This window comes from Lissotriton helveticus, chromosome 5_1 (assembly GCF_964261635.1).
Source record: "Lissotriton helveticus chromosome 5_1, aLisHel1.1, whole genome shotgun sequence".
Classification (NCBI taxonomy): domain Eukaryota; kingdom Metazoa; phylum Chordata; class Amphibia; order Caudata; family Salamandridae; genus Lissotriton; species Lissotriton helveticus.
Window position 1 is genome coordinate 27,881,372 of NC_136065.1, and position 21,568 is coordinate 27,902,939.

The 21,568-nt window shown below is 44.9% G+C and overlaps 1 protein-coding gene across 1 annotated transcript in view; it reads left to right on the plus strand.

The window, feature by feature from the left end:
* The window catches only part of LOC144754097 (E3 ubiquitin-protein ligase TRIM39-like), a 243,702-nt gene that overhangs the window by 139,036 nt on the left and 83,098 nt on the right, over positions 1 to 21,568 (plus strand). Inside the window, exon 4 of the mRNA XM_078641665.1 lies at positions 2,274 to 2,296. Coding sequence (XP_078497791.1) covers positions 2,274 to 2,296 — 23 coding nt within the window. The remainder of the gene's footprint in view (positions 1 to 2,273; positions 2,297 to 21,568) is intronic.

Here is a 21,568-nt window from a genome sequence, read left to right on the forward strand (position 1 = left end):
CATTTTAAAGTATCATATGGCTAAGAAACCATATCCATGCTTTTACAGTATTATTTTATAATCATGCTTTTACTGTATGCACTTTACTTAACTATAAGTATTGCAATTGTAGCAATTCATTTCTCTTGTATGAGGAAAGAGACTGCTCAATAAATAACACCTTTCATTGAAAACGCCCGTCTCTCTTTTTCTCTGCAATCTGGTGAAACCAAGTACGCACCTTTGACTGAGTGAAATAGCTGTCTTTTGTTTTCACACGACTCTAGAGATATACTCTTATTCAGGGAGAGCAAAGTTGTCATGTTTTATGGTTGTCAGAAACTAAATTCCTTCTTGTCTATCCAGGGAGGTTAAACTCCTCCTCGCTTATTCGAGAAAGTTTCTAGTGAACTCTGAGCTAGCTGGCAAAAACTTAAGTCTAATATAGTCAGTAGAGACCTAGATGACCTCAGTCCTACATCTACACTACTGAAGATATTATTCCAATGCGCAGAGCCTATTGGGACTATAGGAGCTACACTACACTGCGATGTACTGACAGGTTGTCGGTGAGCCACCTCTAGCTTGCGATCGACTGGTTGCAGACCCCTGCTTTAAATGTTTCTGGATTTTCTTCCTCATAATTCTTGATAGTAGTTTCATAAAAAAATTAGCCAACATATGACCATGGCACACTTGCTTATTATTAAACATTTATCATCCTGAAGTCTATCCTGAAGTCCTACTATATTACCGTTTTAGTGCCGTTTGGCCTTCTAAGATCATCCCAGAGGTTGCATGGTTCACTTAAATGATGAAATTTACATTTTACCTATCAGAGAGTGTATAATCTTGTGCCTCACTCATCTGGCTTCCCCTTGTGATTTTATTTTTCACTCCTCTTTTGTTCACCTCTCTACACCCTTTAATTTCATGGCCAGTTTTCATAATGTTTTTTACCATATTCTGAACATCTCCTCAGGTATCTCTTATGTCTGTTTACCAGGTTAATTTTCTGTCTTGTAAAACATCTTAAGAAAACATTAATCCTGTAAAATAGTTTTTACCATAACCGTTACTTACTCGCAGCGCTTCTCACCCTCGTCTTTGCTACTCCCTGTGCTGGGCAGGATGAGGCGGAAACAGTAGAGCGAGTGAAGGAAAGGCAGCAAGGGATAGAAAATGACCCATCAGTGCATGGCTTCATAATAAAGCCATGCTGTGATTGGCCATGCTCTTCTGTAAAGACAAACCTGCTGCCTTGAAGACTAGGCCTACTCTTCACCTCTTGAGCCAATCCGGAAGCTGCTTCACAGCATATTCATTCTCACTCAGTCTTCCTCACTCTCACTCATTCTTACTCTGACACCATCATACTTACTCATACTCACTTGCGCTAACTCCGTCATTCTCACACACTCTATCACTCATTCTCTCTCCTTCATTCACACTCACTCTAAGTCTTACTCACTCATACTTTTTTGCTTGTGCACTCACTCCTATTGTCGCTCATTCTGATTCGCTCGCGCTCACTGCCACTCATTCTCACTCATTCTCACTCACTCCCTTTTAGTGGCTCTCGCACACTACCTGTCACTGACACTCACTTTTACTTAGACACACTCGTGCTCACACGTACAAACACACTCACAAAGCACATACCCTACATATATTTAGAAACATTTTTTTATTTAAGACATCTGCCACAGAAGTTCTCATTCTAGATCCTAGTGCCCCATTTTTTATTACACTAAGAGTGAATAATAATATATTATTCACTAACAGTGTAATATAAAATTGCCTGAAAACTAAGGTGGGGCACGACCCCCATAGAGCTGCCTCTTTCTTATTGACACTCATTTTGCTACCTCTGAAGCCAGAGGTCGCACAAGCAGTGTCAGGGGTCATCAGGGGTAAGCCTTAAGTCACAGCTGCGACCCCTGGACATCCCTAAATGATGCCAATGCATGTGACCCTGTTGAGAACATCATACAATGTGCCAGGTGACCTAATTCTGAATATCAGAATGAGCTGTGTTTTGTGACTCCATTCAGAGTGACACTGTGCTATGTCATTACCATTCCGAGTATCAGTTTCTGTTCTATCTTGTGACCTCATTCAGAATATCACATTTTGTGCTTAGTCATTTGATACCCCAGAATGTGCTGTGTCATGTGACCCCAGTCACTGTTTTCTAACCATAGATAGTTAAGTGTTTCACTCCTAAAAATACTGCCATAACTTTAACATCTCCTGTGGAAACTGATTTCGCTGTGTTTGTCTCTGTTTTGCAGGATATCAGAAGCACCCTAAGCAGGTAAGGCTGGTTTATTATCCTCCTGTCAGTGTGTAAGGAGCAGGTCTCAATGCTGCTGTGTGTAAGGAGCAGGTCTCAATGCTGCTGTGTGTAAATGCCACTACTGAGCTTACACAAAGTGTTAGGAAACTTTCAGATCCTCATAAATTCACTTTACATTCTCAAAACAAATCTTTAAGTCCTCATAAACCTCCCCTGCATCATTAGGAAACTCTCTTAAATTTTCATAAATCCCTGCAAGTTTTCAGCCAACTCTTTCGAGTCTTGAAATAATTGCCACAGAAATGAGCTGCTGTCCTCACAAAACATATTTGTATCTTTAAAGCTTAACCAAATTACTAAGGAAAGTACCCTGAACATATAGAAAAAGCAAGCACATTCTGGAAAAGTCCCCCCAGGTTTTCCTCAGTTTAGAGTTGGGCAAAAACTAAGTAAAAATGTCCTAACTATTCAAACATAAATGGTGGCTATGCTCACAACAATAGCAGATCCAATTTTCAGCGCTATTGTTAGAGATGTTAGATCATACACATATATCTTCATGTGTGGTAGAGGTGCTACCATGGTACTAGAATGAACAATATAGGGGGGTGTGGAATGCACTCCTATTCGTACTGTTTTAATTTCGGTTTGCCTCAATGTACTCCTTTTGCGTGCAGCTAGGTTGCAGTGTCCTGCCCAAAGGACACTGAATAGTTAACAGAATTGAGAAGTGGGACGTATTCTCCGTCCCAAACCAAACGCACTGCGAAATGTGCCACCTTGGCTCTGCTTAATTCCATTTTATTCACTTTAATTCATTTTCTTCATGTTTATTCCCATTTTTTGTTTAGTCTTGTTTTAGATCTCTTCAAATATCGTCCCCACATGACTTCATATGCCTTTTTTCCAGATTTCTGATGTTCTGCCTGTGCCACTTCGGGCATCTTGAAAGAACACGATTGATGCAATAATTTCGTAAAAAGCAGTGTTTTATTGACTGAAACCCAATGCATTTCGGGCATTTATTGCCCTTCTTCGGAAGTGAAGTGTGAGCAGTTTAACTTAAGATAAAAACGCTTCACGAAGAAATGTTATTACGGTGTAAAGTCAGATTAAATGCTTGATAGAATTTAAAGATGTAGTACAATGTATATTGATGGGATGTTATTACATATATTTTTTTCATTGTTCATTCACAGTGACCCCCGAAGAAGGGCAATAAATGCCCGAAATGCATTGGGTTTCAGTCAATAAAACACTGCTTTTTACGAAATTATTGCATCAATCGTGTTCTTTCAAGATGCCCGAAGTGGCACAGGCAGAACATCAGAAATCTGGAAAAAAGGCATATGAAGTCATGTGGGGACGATATTTGAAGAGATCTAAAACAAGACTAAACAAAAAATGGGAATAAACATGAAGAAAATGAATTAAAGTGAATAAAAAGGAATTAAGCAGAGCCAAGGTGGCACATTTCGCAGTGCGTTTGGTTTGGGACGGAGAATACGTCCCACTTCTCAATACCATGGTACTAGAGGCACGCTGCCACCTAAGGTGTTTGTCCTAAGCAGGTTATGTCCTGTGCAAAAAGTATACAAAATAATAAGTACTAGAGTACACATAGAAAGTTCATTTAATAAATAAAGGATTCCTAACATGAAGTCCATCAAAATGTTTGTTCTTCTTTTTCGTGACGTTATTTTATTCCATTGTTAGTTTCCACAATGTTCGGTTTATATATAAGCAGGAACAGCCAATATCTGGTCTATACGACCAAAAGCTGCCAACACGTGTTTCGCCCATTGGGCTTTATCAAGGCTGCTGAAAAAATACATACATTGGTATGGAACGTGAAATCTTTTACGTAAAATTCTTACGTGTCAACCTCATATTATAGCAGTAATGAGGCTTTGGAAAATAGTGACATGAAATTATATATGCTGGTCACAATGCACTGAAGATATTGTGTAAAAATGCATTGTAGCGTGAGCTCACCCAAAGCCATAAAAAGCGGTACCCATGATAGGTGATGTTGACCGAAAGATGAGAACCCGAGGAAGGGGGCCAAAGGGAATGCCAGTATATATCATAATACAAGTGAAAAACTACATTTTGCATGCGTTGTGCTCTCTAAGATACGAAGACATATGTGTATTTAGTGTTCCATTTTGCATGCTAGTATAGAATAAACATTAGTAGTGAGATGTATTAAGAATATTGAATACCCGAGCTCCCTGTAGTAAGGACAGTGTCCAAAAGTAGTCAGAGAGATACAGAGTAGATCTTGTCAGAATCTATTTAAAATATATACAATGCTATGTATACGCGACCATGCTGAGAAAAATATAGTACTGTACGGAAAAGTAAAAATTAGTACACTGTAAGGAGAGCGAAGTCTCCTGAGTAGTAGAAAAAGAAGTGCAAATAACAACATATAAAAGTAGACCAGTTTAGAATGGAAACTGGTCACCCGGGTGAAACGAGGGTAGTGATTCCATGTGTAGCTGAATACAATGCAAAGTGCCAACGTATGAATATTTGCCTTGGGAATTTCCTAGTGGAGTGGGAAATAAGCAAGAAGCCTTTTATGACTGACTGGTGGTGATCGGTTAAAATAACACCGAAAGAGTGCTCATTCCGGGCGCAACCATGAGGACTGATCATATGTACCAAACGTTGACAAAATATCGATGTTAAAAATATCGCTGTTCAAGATATTGGAAAAAAATATTTACTAAAAAAATATTGTCTCCAAAACATTAACAAGTACAAAAATATTGAATCAAAAATATCGAAGTAAACAATTTTGATGTAAAAAAATATTGATTTAAAACTATAACTAAAATAATATGTTACATATTTATAATAACATTATCTTTAACCAAATTAACTACATTTAATATATATTTTAAACAAATATAAAGAAATAAACAATTTAAAAATATATAAACACACAGACATAATATTTTATGCATATACATATATTTACTTTCAAATTATTTACTCACTATTATCTTTTTGATATTTCTAAATTAAAAAATAACCATTTTATAATTAATTCAAACATTTGACTATAAAAACATAATTAAAAGGTACATTTCACAAAACAATAAATACAACAGTAGAGAAAATGATGGATAGCGGAATAATAATATTTTCTATTCCCACTCCAATGAGTGCAACAGTAGGGAAAGTATTGGATAGCAGAGGGGTAAAAATTACTATTCCCACTCCAGTGAGTGTGACAGTAAGGAAAGTGTTGGATAGCAGAGGGGTTCAAATTACCATTCCCACTCCAGTGAGTGCAACAGTAAGGAAAGTGTTAGATAGCAGAGGGGTACAAATGACTATTTCTACTCCTGTTAGTGCGACAGTAGGGAAAGTGTTGGATAGCGGAGGGGTAAAAATTACTATTCCCACTCCAGTGAGTGCAACAGTAGGGAAAGTGTTGGATAGCAGAGGGGTAAAAATTACTATTCCCACTCCTGTGAGTGCAACAGTAGGGAAAGTTTTGGATGGCGGAGGGGTAAACATTACTATTCCCACTCCAGTGAGTGTGACAGTAGGGAAAGTGTTGGATAGCAGAGGGGTAAAAATAACTATTCCCACTCCAGTGAGTGCAACAGTAGGGAAAGTATAGGATAGCAGAGGGGTACAAATTACTATTGCCACTCCAGTGAATGCAACAGTAGGGAAAGTATAGGATAGCAGAGGGGTACAAATTACTATTGCCACTCCAGTGAATGCAACAGTAGGGAAAGTATTGGATAGCTGAGGGGTAAAAATTACAATTCCCATTCTAAAGAGTGTAACAGTAGGGAAAAGCTTGGATAGCGAGGGGTAAAAAATACTATTCCCACTTCAAAGAGTGCAACAGTAGGGAAAGCGTTGGATAGCGGAGGGGTAAAAATTACTATTCCCACTCCAGTTAGTGCAACGGTAGGGAAAGTGTTGGATGACGGAGGGGTAAAAAATACTATTCCCACTCCAATGAGTGCAACAGTAGGTAAATTGTTGGATAGCGGAGGGGTAAAAATGACTATTCCCACAAGTAAGGTGGGGGCCTAGGGGAGAACTCACTAAGGCGATACCATTGAGAAGGGGTGTACGTCAGGGGTGCGTATTGACACCCACCCTCTTCTCACTTTATGTAAATGATATCCCCCAATACTTAGAAGGCTGTAACAACGACTCGCCTAAGTTAGGAGGCAAAGTGGTACCAGCATTACTATTTGCTAATGATACCATCTTAATCTCGCAAACCCCAAAGGGATTGCAGTGCTTAATGGATTCCTTTTATATGTATTGTAGAAAGAAAGGCCTTGAAATTAATTCCAGCAAAACTAAATACATGTCAATAAATCCACGCAGATCTTTCAAAAAGAATTTTGTGTTAAACAATCAGAAATTAGAGTATGTGCAAAGCTTTAATTACTTAGGGACCACATTAGACACTAAATTGACCTGGAAGCCACAACTGGAAAAAAATAGGATAATCATGCTCTAAAATTCAACCCCTATTTTGAAGAAACATGGGGCGAGTATCTCAAATGCAGTTTCATCTGCTCTAGAGGTATTTAAATACAAAGCTTAATCAGCCACTTTATATGGAGCAGAAATATGGGGGCCTTACTGTAAAAAGAATTTTGAACTGGGAGAAAATAATTTATTTCGGAAATTATTAAGTCTCCCGAACAGGACACCCCTGATTTCAAGTTGTTATGGGTCTTAACATCAAACGAACCGATCACTATGCATTATTACGACCTCTTTAATTATGGGTGAGGATATGGTCAACCCCAGAGTTGCTGCACTACAAAGAATGTCTAGAGGAGATTATGAAAATCGGTCAAAGTAAGGATATCACATGGGTTAAACATGTGACAACGTGGATTAAGATGCTAGGCCTATCGCACTTTTGGGAAGAACCATCCCAGCTGACCATGGCGTGTAGGAAACTGTTAAAGTCCACTTTTTGGGCCTACATCAACAACAACGTGCTACATAGTTCTAGCCTGGGATCTCTAACATCAAGATTTCTCATCTTTAAAGATGTAGCATACTTTGAACCCCTTTTATATGAGGTACGACCCCAATTGGCAAAATCCCTGTTTTTAGAATGTAGATACGGGGTGCTCAAGACAAATGCTAGTAAATCTAGATGGGATAACAACTATGGAGATAGCTGTTGTGATAGGTTCGTGTTTTGTACAAAAGAGGTCAAAGAAAATGACTTGCACATATTATTTTTCTGCCCCATATACGATATCCCTAGGAAAAGATTGATTAAACCAGTCTGCAAAAATCTGAACATTAGACATTGCAGAGAGGCAGAACGTATACTTAAGACAGACACGTGACAATTGGTCGTCTTTGGTGTAAGCAGATTTTTATTTAAGGTGAACCTCCTAAGAGTTAAAAATGGATTGAAGCTATAATAGTTAAGATCATGTAAATACAGCCCATACTCTTATTTTTTTTTGCACTTTAATAATTAATAGCAGTCTGCGATCCCGTACAGTTTGGCTCTTAATTATATTAATCAAACTTGACAAATGTAGTATAAGATGTGTTTATGATTTGGAAACTTATGAATTTTAATATAATGTGGTTTTATTTTAATCCCTAGCTTTTATATGATTCTTAAATGGTTTTTATTGTATTTATTGAAGTAGCTAAGTTCTTATGGCATAGTCGGAATGGATCATGTAAATGCCCCCAGTTGCCCCTACATGTTGTACTATAATTATTCGATTGATAAATTCATACTATGGAAAAAGTTTTTAAAAATGTATCTATTATGGTTACAATTGACCGAAATAAAGGTTTGAAATGAAATGAATGACTATTCCCACTCCAGTTAGTGCTTCAATAGGGAAAGTGTTGGATAGGGGAAGGGTAAAAATTAATATCCCCACTGGAGTCAGTTCAAAATTAAAAACAAACAAAATATCAACAACAACACAAAATATATATTTTTAAAAACAATAAAAAATCTATAAATATATCAACAACAAAAAAACGTATCATAATATTCAATAGATGTGACAAATATCTAGAAATATGATATTAAATTAATAAAACTTTTTTTACAAACAAATAACTATTCTTAAGAGTCTCGCTTGGGTGTTCATGGGACCCCAAAAGATCTGATTCTGTGTTTGAGGAAGCAGCAGAGGTAACTGCCTCAACTAAGGCCCTGACTGCTTCTTGCTCCTGTTATTGTTTTCCTAGGTCCAGAGTACCGTCAGATTGCACCACCGCTCTTCCGGCAGATCTCGAACGGCATCTACATCGGCTTTATCTCCTTGGAGTAGCCGAGGGGCCATCTCCGTGCCACAGTGAACCATGAGCCCATCCCCTGGATGTCGGAGGCTGACATTCAGAACTATGGACCTCCAGCCAACCCCGAGTGTTCTCTGGCGTTATGAAAATATGAGAACGTCTATCCCACAGCACCTTCAGTTTGGCGGGGTCTTAGCTTTTGTTTGACACTACCAAAGGACTGCTGTTGCAATTACAGCTCTTGTGTAGTCTGGGAATATTCGTATACTGCTATTTTCAAATATCGGGAGTCCGTGCCTCTGAACCCTTCATAGGAGTTCATCCCCGTCTCTGTAGTTGAGAGATTTCCCTATTATAGTTCTAGGTGGAGCTCCTGTTTCGGGCGTTGGGGCCAATGACTTCTGGGCCCTTACCACCACGAAAAATAGTGGGCATGCCATCTTGATCCAGTCTTCCATGGAGGTCTCTGGGACGTTACCCTCGGCGCCCCCGTGGAATCCCACAAACCGTAAGTTACATCTGCGGGACCGGGCCTCCACATATTCAATCTATGCCTTCAATCGACTCAAGCAGATCTCCTGGGCAGCCACTGTCACCTTCCATGCGGAGATCTCCTCCCGCACTTCCCTGACCTGTGTCTTCATTTCCACTAAGCACTCCGCTACTGTGTGCAGGTTGGTGCGGAGGAGGTTCACGTCTATGGCCATGGCTTCGGTTTTGGTCTGAGGCTCTGTAGTGAGGGTATGTGGGTAGAGATCTCCCAAAGTTCTGCAGCTTTCAATCATTCACCTTTGCTGTTCATAAAATAGATTTGTTCGAGGCATATGAGCTGCAGATACTACACTTTGCATTAGATCGCCACCTGGTGTTGGGCTCGGATGATTGCATGCTGTTGTCTTCTTGGAAGAAGTCTTTTGTAGTCACGAGATAGGTGACTCCTCCCTTGGACGATAGTGTGTATGGGCATCGGCTCCATCCTTAGATTGTTTTTTTCCGCCACTGGGTTCGGATGAATTTTTTCCGCTCCGGCTCCAGATTTACTTTTCAAGTACTTCGAAGCGCAAAAACTTATCAAAACTTCACCTAACTACTTTCGATATTGACTAACATCGTTTCGAGTCCATCAGCTTGATTCCGGTCGTCGACGAGGGCCCCTGGGCCTATACACGCGTGAGGCCTACACCTCATGGAAAGGACGCCATTCAAAAAATGCCCCGTGTGTGGAGCAAAGTTTCCACGCAGTGACCAACACGAGGTCTGTAACCTGTGTTTATCACCGGAACACGAAGAATCCAGCTGTACAGCCTGCGCGTCCTTTCGATCCAAGAAAACTATCAGAGATCGGAGGGCCCGTCGACACTACATGCGGAGAGCAGGTCCAGAACACAAAGCAGCTCCGGAACCGGTGAATATCTTCGACGATGACGAGGTTCCGCTCGTTCCCAAAGAAGATTCCGATGATGATCTCCAAATCGTCGTATCAGAGGCAGATGACTCAGACGACTCCATACCATCGGGTCAGCGCGTGAGTACTTCTGCCCCTGCACCACACACAATACCGAAACCGAAAAAGGCAAAGGTCATCACTCCGCCTCATGGGCCCAGTCGCGACCGAAAAGAAACTTCGAAAGCCCCGCCATTGAGCCCCGCTCAGAAGAAAATAACGAAGCCTTCCGGCAGCTCGGTACGGAGCAAGCCGCATGTGTGGCTACGCATTTCAGGGTTTAAACAGGAAGTACAAACTACCATTTTAAATCAACCGTTCAATCAGAATCAACTGTTTGGACCAGAGGTAGACACAGCACTGGAAAAAATTAAAAAGGATACAGATACTGCCAAATCTATGGGAGCTCTACAGTTCTCACAGGCTAAAAGTTTCTTTCATCGCTCCTTCTACAGAGGAGGTTCCAATCAAACTGGAGCACACAAAACAACATCCTTCAAATCTAATACACAATCACCCTCTAACAGGGGATATTTCAGAGGTGGATATAGAGGAAATAACAACAAAGGAAGAGGTCGGGGTAACAACAGTAATCAAACCTCTTCCAACACAAAACAATGACTTTCCTCAGCTACCCCAACAGCATTCCACTCCTGTGGGGGGCAGATTAACACAGTTCCTACCTGTCTGGAATTCCATCACAACAGACAAATGGTGAACACAGATTATCCAACATGGCTACTGCCTAGAACGTACAGCAACCCCTCCACACATATTACCCAGACAGCGTCCAATGTCTGCAGAACACCTTACTCTGCTCAAACAAGAAGTCTTGTCACTTCTTCTAAAGAACGCAATAGAAATAGTTCCTTTACAACACCAAGGAACAGGGGTTTACTCGCTGTGCTTTCTAATACCCAAGAAGGACGGGACACTAAGACCAATTCTCGACCTCAGGCCCCTCAACCTTTACATACAATCAGATCATTTTCATATGATCACTTTACAACAAGTGCTTCCACTGCTACAACAAGGCTATTTCCTTACAACACTAGATCTAAAGGACGCCTACTTTCTCATTCCTATACATCCTGCTCACAGAAAGTATCTAAGGTTTGTACTACAAGGACAGCATTATCAATTCAAAGTCCTTCCATTCGGAGTTGCAACAGCATCAAGAGTGTTCACAAAGTGCCTAGCAGTAGTAGCAGCACATCTCAGAAGAAAAGAAATACATGTCTTCCCTTATCTAGACGATTGGCTCATAAAAGCTAAGTCATTCAATCAGTGTGTCCAACACACACAGCAGACAATTCAAACATTGCACGACTTAGGGTTTACAATAAACTACACCAAGTCGCACCTGCAGCCCTCTCATACACATCAGTATGTAGGGGGCTACAATAAACACGTCTACAGCTCTAGCGTATCCCAGTCCAGCAAGGATACAGAGCATTCAAGCCTTATTCACTAACTTCCAACATCAAGACTCACACCAAGCCAAAGTGTTCATAAGACTAATCGGCATGATGGCATCTTGCATCTTCATAGTACCATATGCAAGACTGCAGATGCGTCCATTACAGGACTGTCTAGCACAACAGTGGAACCAGGCTCAAGGGCAACTAACAGACCTGGTGTTGGTAGACAGCCGCACACATCGCTCTCTGCAGTGGTGGAACACCAAAAACTTAACAAGAGGGCGGCCGTTCCTCGAACCTGTTCCACAAATAGTACTCACAACAGACGCATCTCTCACAGGATGGGGAGCCCATCTCCTACATCATACAACTCAAGGACAATGGACCACTCACCAAACACGGTTCCATATCAACCATCTAGAGCTGCTAGCAATATTCTTAGCACTCAAAACATTCTAAGTACAATTACATAACAAGGCTGTCTTAATCCGGACGGACAACATGACAGCAATGTATTACATACAAAAACAAGGGGGGGACACACTCTCTACAACTGTCCCAACTCGCACAGAACATTTGGAGAGGGGCTATTCCACAAAACATATATCTGTTAGCAGAGCACCTTCCAGGAGTTCACCATCAGATAGCAGATCTGTTGAGTCGGCAGACACAACAAATTCACGAATGGGAACTACATCCACAAGTTCTTCAACCGTTCTTTCAAAAGTGGGGGCATCCAGACATAGATCTGTTCGCCACACACAAAAACGCAAAATGCCCAACCTTCGCCGCCAGGTTCCCACACCCATTGTCCAAGGGCAATGCGATATGCATGAACTGGTCAGGCAGATTTGCGTACGCTTTTCCGCCACTACCACTAATACCGCTAGTAGTGCGCAAACTCAGCCAACAGTCTCTCAAGTTAATCCTGGTAGCTCCTACATGGGCACGCCAACCATGGTTCACCACACTGCTGGAACTCTCCCTAGTTCCGCATCAAAAGTTACGCCTAGCACCATCTCTGTTATCATAGAACCATGGAGACATCAGACGTCCAAACCCAAATCAACTGAATCTCGCGATCTGGCTCCTGAAGTCTTAGAGTTTGGTTATCTTAACCTACCTCCAGACTGTATGAACATCATTAAAGAAGCTAGGAGACCTACTACCAGAGCTGTTATGCTGCTAAATGGAAAAGGTTTGCCATTTATTGCAACAATAACCAAATTGATCCCCTGGAGGCTTCAATTCAGAATATCATTTGCTACCTTTCACATTTACAAAGATGTAACTTGGCATATTCATCCATAAGCCTGCACCTTGCAGCACTTCCAGCATATTTACAAAACAGACAACATTTGTCTCTTTTTAGAGTACCTGCTAATAAAGCTTTTATGGAAGGCTTAAAAAGAATCATTCCCCCCAGGTTACCACCTTCTCCAGTGTGGAACCTAAATGTTGTTCTTACAAGACTCATGGGACCACCATTTGAACCTTTACACAAATGTGAACTGCAATTCCTCACATGGAAAACCGCTTTCCTCGTTGCTGTTACCTCTCTTAGAAGAGTAAGTGAGATACAAGCTTTCACAATACAAGAACCATTTTTACAAATACATCAGAATAAAGTGGTTCTAAGAACTAATCCTAAATTCCTTCCAAAAGTCATTACTCCTTTTCATTTAAACCAATCTGTAGAGTTACCTACCTGTGTTTTTCCAAAACCCAGACTCTGTAACATAAAGAGCTCTACACACACTAGATGTTAAAACAGCTCTTCTCTACTATATAGATAGGACTAAATCCATTCCAAAAACAAAACAATTGTTTGTATCTTTCTCCCCACCTCGTAAAGGCAATCCCATCTCTAAAGGGGGAATTGCAAGGTGGATTGTAAAATGTGTACAGATATGCTATCAGGTAGCAAAACGTACATTAACAATTCCTCCTAGAGTGCACTCCTCACACAAACTAGGAGCCTCTATGGCTTTCTTAGGGAACATCCCCTTAGAAGACATATGCAAAGCAGCGACATGGTCTACAATACACAGCAGCCCTGGGCACCGCCCCCAAGCCGACAGACCACGCACGCAACCTGGGCTTCATCCTGGACTCCTCCCTCTCGATGACCAGACAAGTCAACGCCGTCTCCTCTTCATGCTTTCACACCCTCCGCATGCTCCGCAAGATCTTCCGATGGATCCCAATCGAAACCAGGAAGACAGTCACCCAGGCCCTCGTCACCAGCCGGCTGGACTACGGAAACACCCTCTACGCCAGAACCACAACCAAGCTACAGAAAAGACTACAACGCATCCAGAACGCCTCCGCCCGACTCATCCTGGACATCCCTCGACGCAGCCACATCTCCGGCCACCTGAAGAACCTGCACTGGCTCCCCGTCAACAAGAGGATCACGGTCAGACTCCTCACCCACGCACACAAGTCTCTCCACAACCTGGGCCCCAAGTACCTCAATGACCGCCTGACCTTCCACGCGCCCACCCGCCAACTACGGTCCGCTAGCCTCGCCCTCGCCGCCGTACCACGCATCCGAAGAGCCACCGCCGGAGGCAGATCCTTCTCCTACCTGGCGGCCAAGACATGGAACTCCCTCCCCACCCACCTTCGGCTGACCCAGGACCACCTCGCCTTCAGGAGACAACTCAAGACCTGGCTGTTCGAGCAGTAGCGGCCCCCTTCCCCCAAGCGCCTTGAGACCCTTCCGGGTGAGTAGCGCGCTATACAAGTGTTATGATTGATTGACTAAACACTACTGTGTTGATGTGCAAGCCAAGCAGCAATCTGCAGTAGGCCAAGCTGTCCGTAAAACTCTATTTCAAACTACTGCAACAGATACAGGTGACCACCGCTAGGGGAGACACTGCTGCAAAATCAATGCAAAGTGTAGTATCTGCAGCTCATATGCCTCGAACGAAAAATGCTACTTACCAGTATGCATCTGTTCTTAGCATGTAGAGCTGCAGATTACTTCACGCCCTCCCGCCTCCCCAGGACCTGTATCTGTTCCAGTTTCTATCTTACTTAGATGCATACGCATGGACATCTTTTTTCTTTACTTCTACTAACTCCATCATTTCCCATCATGGCGAAAAGCAATCTAAGGATGGAGCCGATGCCCATGCGCACTATCGTCCAAGGGAGGAGTCACCTATCTCGTGACTACAAAAGACTTCTTCCAAGAAGACAACAACATGCAATCATCCGAGCCCAACACCAGGTGGCGATCTAATGCAAAATGTAGTAATCTGCAGCTCTACATGCCAAGAACAGATGCATACTGGTAAGTAGCATTTTCCTTTCCACTTTGATGGTGAGCAGTGAAACAACCTGAACAGGATGAAAGGATGAGTTTGACTTTCTGGATTCACAATTGTGTCTTACAGGTCAGACAGCATTTCCCTCACTGAGCCCTCTTGTAAACTCAGGGATATATTTTTAGAGGGGTTTGTGTTCTAAAGTTCTAGAGCAGCGATGATTGAGTTTTCAGTAACAGAGGTTGTGTGCGAATCCTTCCAAGGTTGTGGAGGAATAGTTTTAATTTTTTTGTCCTCATATCACCATCCAGCTAAGTGAGCTGTGAGCCAAGACACCTCCACCCGGAGTGTCCAGCGTATGTGTCTACTGAATATTTCTTCTAGTACTACCCTTTTGCAGGAAGGAGAATTGCCCATTTCTTAGCAAGATAGAGGTATAATCATAGGACGTTATGATTTACTTTGCCATATCACAAAGGGACGGCATCTTTTCTCTACTGAGGCCGACTTGCAGTTCACGTCCAGTCTACTGACATCTCATACAGATCTGAGCCTTTCTGATACCTTTGTTGGGTCGAGAGTAATTAATTTCTTACAGATGCCCTTTCTTGCTAGCAATATCAAAAAAATATCAGTGAGGCCCGATCCGAGTTTAACTCATCCCAGTGAGGACACAAGTCCATCCCAAATAGGATCAGATAGGGGCTTACCTTAATTTTGCACCAATAATTTCTCGAAACACCTGACTTACATACCACTAGAAGAAAGCCAATAACGGGCAGTCCACGAACATGCGTATATCATCTGCCTCTGTGTCACCGCACTCCTAATATTTTGATGGTTCCAACGTGATCTTAGCCAACTTCGGTGGTGTCTAATAATGTCTTTTTAAGTGGCGTTGGTTTGATCAGAGTGTATAAGAGATTTAAAGACACTCACTATAATTGTCTTTAGCTAGTGCCAGAAGATCCTTTCCTTTTCCATCCCTATGGAACTCCCATTTTCTCATCAGTTGCGGAAATAAATACCCAATACCCCTGGGAAACCTCTTTTTTTAGGTTGTTGCTTAGCCCTCACCCACTCGAGAAAATTCTCCTGCACCAAACCGCTCACCTCTGAATACCTGTGGAATGACCACCAAGAACAAAGCTGCCGGCATTTACATTTTGAAAGCTCCCTTCAAAAGTTCAGAGAGCTCTTGTCATGCCTCCCCAGGTGGAAAGGTTGCCATGCTGGAGAGGGTAACTAAGTTTATCTTTAAGTAACTTGGGGGTTCCAGGAGAGCCCCAAATTGGTGCTAGGTCCCCTTAGTAATCAATCCTGAGACTTTTCCTAAAGGATTCCCACACCCTCAGGGCTTTTAAGGTTACCTTTAGTCTACCTTGTTTAAAAACCTTTTAGTCCCCAAACTTAAACAAAAAAAGTTTTCAGGCCTAAATGCTTCGACCTAGCTCTATACAATTGACCCATGTAAGAATGAACTAGCTCTCCAGCCTAGATTTTCCCTTCATCTTGTAAGGAGAGCATCTATATCATAGTGCTGCTTGAACATGAAATACCTTTGAAAAACAAGAGACAGATGTTTGGAAAAACAGGAACAGTTTGTTTAATTAAACATACCAGCGGGCAGAACAGCTACAGGCAGAGGGACTCAAATTACAATTGATGCTTAGGATTCTTATATACAGTTCATTATAGGCAATAAAATGCTTCTGGCGACCCTTGTATGGTGAGGAATGTAAGTTGCTGCCTCTAGAGTCATGAATTGATTTGTGCTGTCCCCCCTCCAGCCATGCGTGCTTTATTGGGGCCAATCTCCCTTAACCATTGTAGTGTCTCTTCACTAATCTGTCGGATTGATCTCAGGTTTCCCGTCCATGCATTTGTCTGCCGGCTACGTGCCACCCCACCTGTGGCCTGTAAATCCGTAACCTTGGGTCTAGGTCTCCGTGCATGCCGGACTACGTATTTGCGAGTTGGGGTTCATGTGGCGTTCACCATGGGTGAATTAGTTAATAAGGGCACAATTTCGTTCACATGAATGAATGTATCATTTGTCATATCACCATCAATTTGTTTCCAAATTAACAGTGGGATACTTTAGTTAAGTTTACATCTGGTATTTCCTCCAAACTCTGAGTTATGATGCTCCCATGATTCCTAATCTGGTTTCTGGCTTGAAGCCAAAAAAAAAAAGAAAAAAAAAAAGCCCTGCCTTTTCTTTAGCCCATGTCATAATCTATGTCTTCCCCTTATTGATTAGATATCCTGACTCCCAAAATCTCTGGCATGCATCTCTAGCTGTGGAACAGAGAGCTCTGCGTTCAATGTATACAGAACTATGCCATCAGCATACAGTGCTATTCTGGTTGGTAACCCTGCAGCTTCAAAGGGAAGAATGGTCTAATCCTGCCGAATCATCTGGGAAAAGGTCTCTATATATACATGGAACAGAACTGGTGACAAAGGACACCGCTGCCTAGTTACCCTGGATATCGGAAAGGAAGCTGTAAATTCACCATCTAAAATCTTAGCTGCCGGGGGCGGTCCTTTGTGTGGGCATTGGGGTGTTGCCCCCCTGTTTGTCTTCAGCAGTAGCACTGACAGCTTTGTATAAATAAAAATAATAAACGTGCATCTAGTGTGTGTTCTGTCTCTGCCCGCGGCAGTCAGTCAGCTGTCTCAACCACAGGCCGGTTACTCACGTGATGGGGGTGGGTTATAACCGGAACAGCAGCAGTGAGCAGCCTTTGATGGCAGCCTACTGCCCAATGCGCATGTTGGGTTGGCTAGGTGCCTTTCCCTGGCCAGCCCGACTTGCGCAATCTTAAGCATTGCCGCATGTATAATGAAGGAGCCTGGGAGATCGATGCCGCATCCCCCAGTCTCCTAATGAGCGGCAGGTTGTGCTGCCCAGGCCAATCCAGGAGCCGGCTGTTTAGTGCGTGCCTAGATAGAGAACGTGGAGCCTGGGACTGGTGCATGTCCACAGAGCTGGGGAGCAATGTTCACCAATCACTGCATGGGTTTATTGTGAAGCCGTGCAGTGATTGGTCAGAGAGCTCAGCCTGTCTCTCGTCTCTCCTCCTCCCCTCTTTAGGGCTCGCACTGCGACGCAATCGCATAGCGATTGTCGCTGTGGAGCCCTATTGTAATCATGTTAGCTTTCAAGGAGTTCAAGGAGAGACAAGAGGCTGTCACGTGCAGCCTGCTGGAATCGGATCAGGTCGCGCGCATGAACACGCGCTCCGATTCCGGCAGGCTGATCCCCGTCACAATGGAGCGCGCACGTAGACAGACACACACGCGGGTACACACGCATACAGACACACGAGCGCACACACGCCGCCGCCCCCCCCGCGCGCACACACACACAGACACACGAGCGCACACACACGCCGCCCTCCCCCCCCCCGCGCGCACACACACACACACACACGAGCACACAGAAAGTGCCTGTTGGACTTGGCCCATATGGCAGGTTCACCCCTAAACTTTTTGCTTGTAATGGTGACCTGGTGATGGTGATGCGCCACTTCTAGACATGGCTATGTGTGTGCTGTGAGGGTGCTGGCGTGTGATTGGCTGGAGCTGGCTGGTGAGCCTGGCTCCAGGAAGGCTGGATGGGTCTGCCCGGTGGTGAGTGGGAGATTAGCATGATGATGGCTGGGGAGGAGTGTACCTGTGTCCTGAATGAGGCTGGGTTTTCCCCTGACAATGCTGGCTCCGCCCCCCTGTGGTGCGTCTAACGACCCTAGCCCTGCCAGTGAATAGAGAGGGTGGTTGAGCCCATCAACAGTGCTCACAGACCAGCTGCGACTGGTTCTGCCCCCACCCTGCACCTACAGACAAAGGAAATACTGTATAAAAATGGGGCTGTGTCCCCACAGTTTTTGTTCTCTTCCAGGATCCTGAGGGGGCTGCTGCTGCTGCTGGGGCCAGGAGGAACCGCCACTTGGACTGCCTCCCTGCCTGGAGGGCCAGTGAGCTGGCCCCTGGCCCAGCCTTGGCCCCCCCCTACCTTTCTGCACTCCTGGAGGACTTTTGTTGTACTTGTGGGCCTCTAAGCGCCTGGAAGCGCTTCATTTGCTATTATAGCGCTTGGGAGCGCTGTATCTCTCTGCCGGTGCCCTTCCGGCATTTGGCCACCTAATTGCTGCCCTCGAGGGATTCCCCGGCGTGGGGATCCCCCTTTCTGCACATTTGCGGCGCGGGAGCTCACCCTGCTTATTTGCCGCTTGTTGCCGATTTTGAGGTCCCCTGGCAGGTGCCCACCCTGCCAGGGACATTGCCGCCCTTTACGAGTGCCCACCTCGATTTATTTGTCCCCTTAAAAAGGAGCCGGTGCCCACCCGGCATCTGCAGATTCTGGCCGTGAAGTCTTCCCCCCACCACCCCCCCCCTCCGGGCCGCCGCTCTGCCCACGGCGACCCGGAAGCACCTCACTGGCCGGCCAATCACAGCGCGGCCCCGGGAAGAAGGAGCGGAAGTCCCGCCCCCACAGCCAGAAGCAGGAAGCGCCCGTCTCCTCCGGGGCTCCCGAGGGAGAGAGAGAGCGCCGGGGTGTCCCGCCGAGGAGTGCTGCCAGGAGAGCAGGAAGAAGCCCGGCAGAGAGGAGCTGACGCCGCGAGGAGCCGCCGCCTCCCCAGACAGCCGGTGAGTGCGGGCGCCCCTGGGGTCACTTCTCCACCCCAGCGAGGCTCGAGGGCCAGTTCGATTTCCGAGTCCCCAGAGGGGGGACTCCAGCATCTGGGGCCACATTCGCGAGAGCCTGCGAGGCTCGAGGGTACCCTCGTGTAGAGCCTGCAAGGCTCTTGGCGGCATTTGTTGTTTATGCAAATCCGGGAGGGACTCCCACAAGCCGCCCCTTTGTTTGTCCAGAGCCACGGAGGCTCAGGGGCATTTCTTTGGTTATGAGCCCTGAGAGGCTCGGGGGCAGAGTTGAAGAAGGAGCCCAGAGAGGCCCCACCCTGGCCCATTCAATTGAAGAGCCCAGAGAGGCTCAAGGGGGCATTTTGATTTCATGAGTGCCCACATTGTGTTTAAGAGTCTGAGAGGCTCAGGAGCACCATTCTGGTTGGTTAGAGCCACGAGGCTCTTGGGGGACACAAGGGCTGTGTGCAGAGCCCGAGAGGCTCCAACGTTGTCCCCACCATCATTGCTTCACAGCTGCCCAGCACTTCGTGGGCAGCTGCTACGTTTAGGCCCCCTGACTTTGGGACACAGGGCGTCCTAGCCCTAGAGAGGCCAGTTGGCCTAGGGACAGTCACAGGTGGTGACTTCTGTGAGTTTGGCGCAATTGTACTTTTCCTGCACCTCTGAATGTATTGTTGATGCATCATGTGTTTTCCCTCCTTACACCTCTGAATGAATGTTATGCATTGCATCATGTGTTATGTTCTTACACCCCTACAGGTATTGTGATACTTAGGTAGTTGTTTTCTCCCTAGTACAGGTGGTGCTAGTGAGGTCCTGGTTACCAGTAGTTACTGGTTGTGTGCTCTATTTTTATATTTTTGTGCTACAGTGATTTACATTCTAAGTGCTATTTCTGAAAGTGTTACTTCTGATTCCTGACAGTGGTCCAGGTGGCCCTGTCTTGTACATATCCCCTGTAAATTCTGCCCGTGCCTCTGGCACATTGTAAAGTGTGTGTTTTATCTAATGTGTTTTGGTGTAATACAAAGGCTATTTTTATATAACCTTGTGTGGAGTTTCCTTTGTGGTGGGTCCTCGGTGTTGTTGCTGGGGTGCTTGCGCAAATACTTAACTCGCATCGACTCCAAGTTTAGCCTTGCTGCTCGCGCCACGTTACCCAGAGGGTGAGCAGGGGTTATCTTGGCGTGTAACTCCCTTGCCCTGACTTGGGAGTGGTGGTCTCTGACTGACTTTGGCGAAAGCCCTGGCCAGCCAGGGATCCCATTTCCAACAGTGCCGATCTTACCTTGTTAATGTTAAGCGCTCTAACACGTTTGGATAATACGCTTAGCCATGGTAGAGTAATACAGCAATCGCTAAAGAAATGCACCATGCAATGTGTATTGGTTTCATCCTTTCGTCTCCTGATTCTAAAATGGCCGGGAGAGAGACATACTAGGACGCATACGTACGTACTCTGATCTTCCTGACGTCAACTGTTACGTAAAGTTACTCTCCGATCCGCCCACTCGATTCTTTTTTTTTTTCTCCTCAGCTTCTAGCTGGTTGGCTACGTAGTAGGCGCACGCACAGTGCGAGGGGGCATTCAAAACGCAGCTTTTACATTAGTTTCCCCCGGATTGAGAATGAGATGGTGCCTGGGATTTGATTTGATTAGTTTTTAGGTCTCCTGGCGTTGAACCGCGCGAAAGCGCGGTCTCGCCAGAGACATATTGTGAGTGACTCTGCTTCCCAGGAGAGGGGACAGGAGCTGGCCATGCGCACGGAATGGAGCGGGCCACGCGAACGCGCTCGCTGTGGCCAGTTCCTGTCTCCCCTCCTGGAAAGCTGCCACACAGCCACACTACCCCCGGCACGCATGCGCAGAAACAGAGACACACACACACACACACCAGCGCACCTACACACACGCATGCACACACATACAGACCCCCCGCCCGCCGCCGCCGCTAAACACACACACACATAAGCGCACCCTCCCTCCCCCCTCCAACTAAGCCCCACTTACCGGCTTTGTTGAGTTCTGCAGAGTCCGCGGGGCTCTCCCTCGGGCATGGGAGCCCCGCGTCACCAGCACTGCTTCTCTGGCCATCCGTGGGCGCGTGCGCGGGCTTCCGGAGTGCGAACTACAAACGTCTACGCTATGACGTCATTTTGTAGTTCTATGCCAAACTCGTTGTGGTCTAGTGTGTTGCCTGTTGCC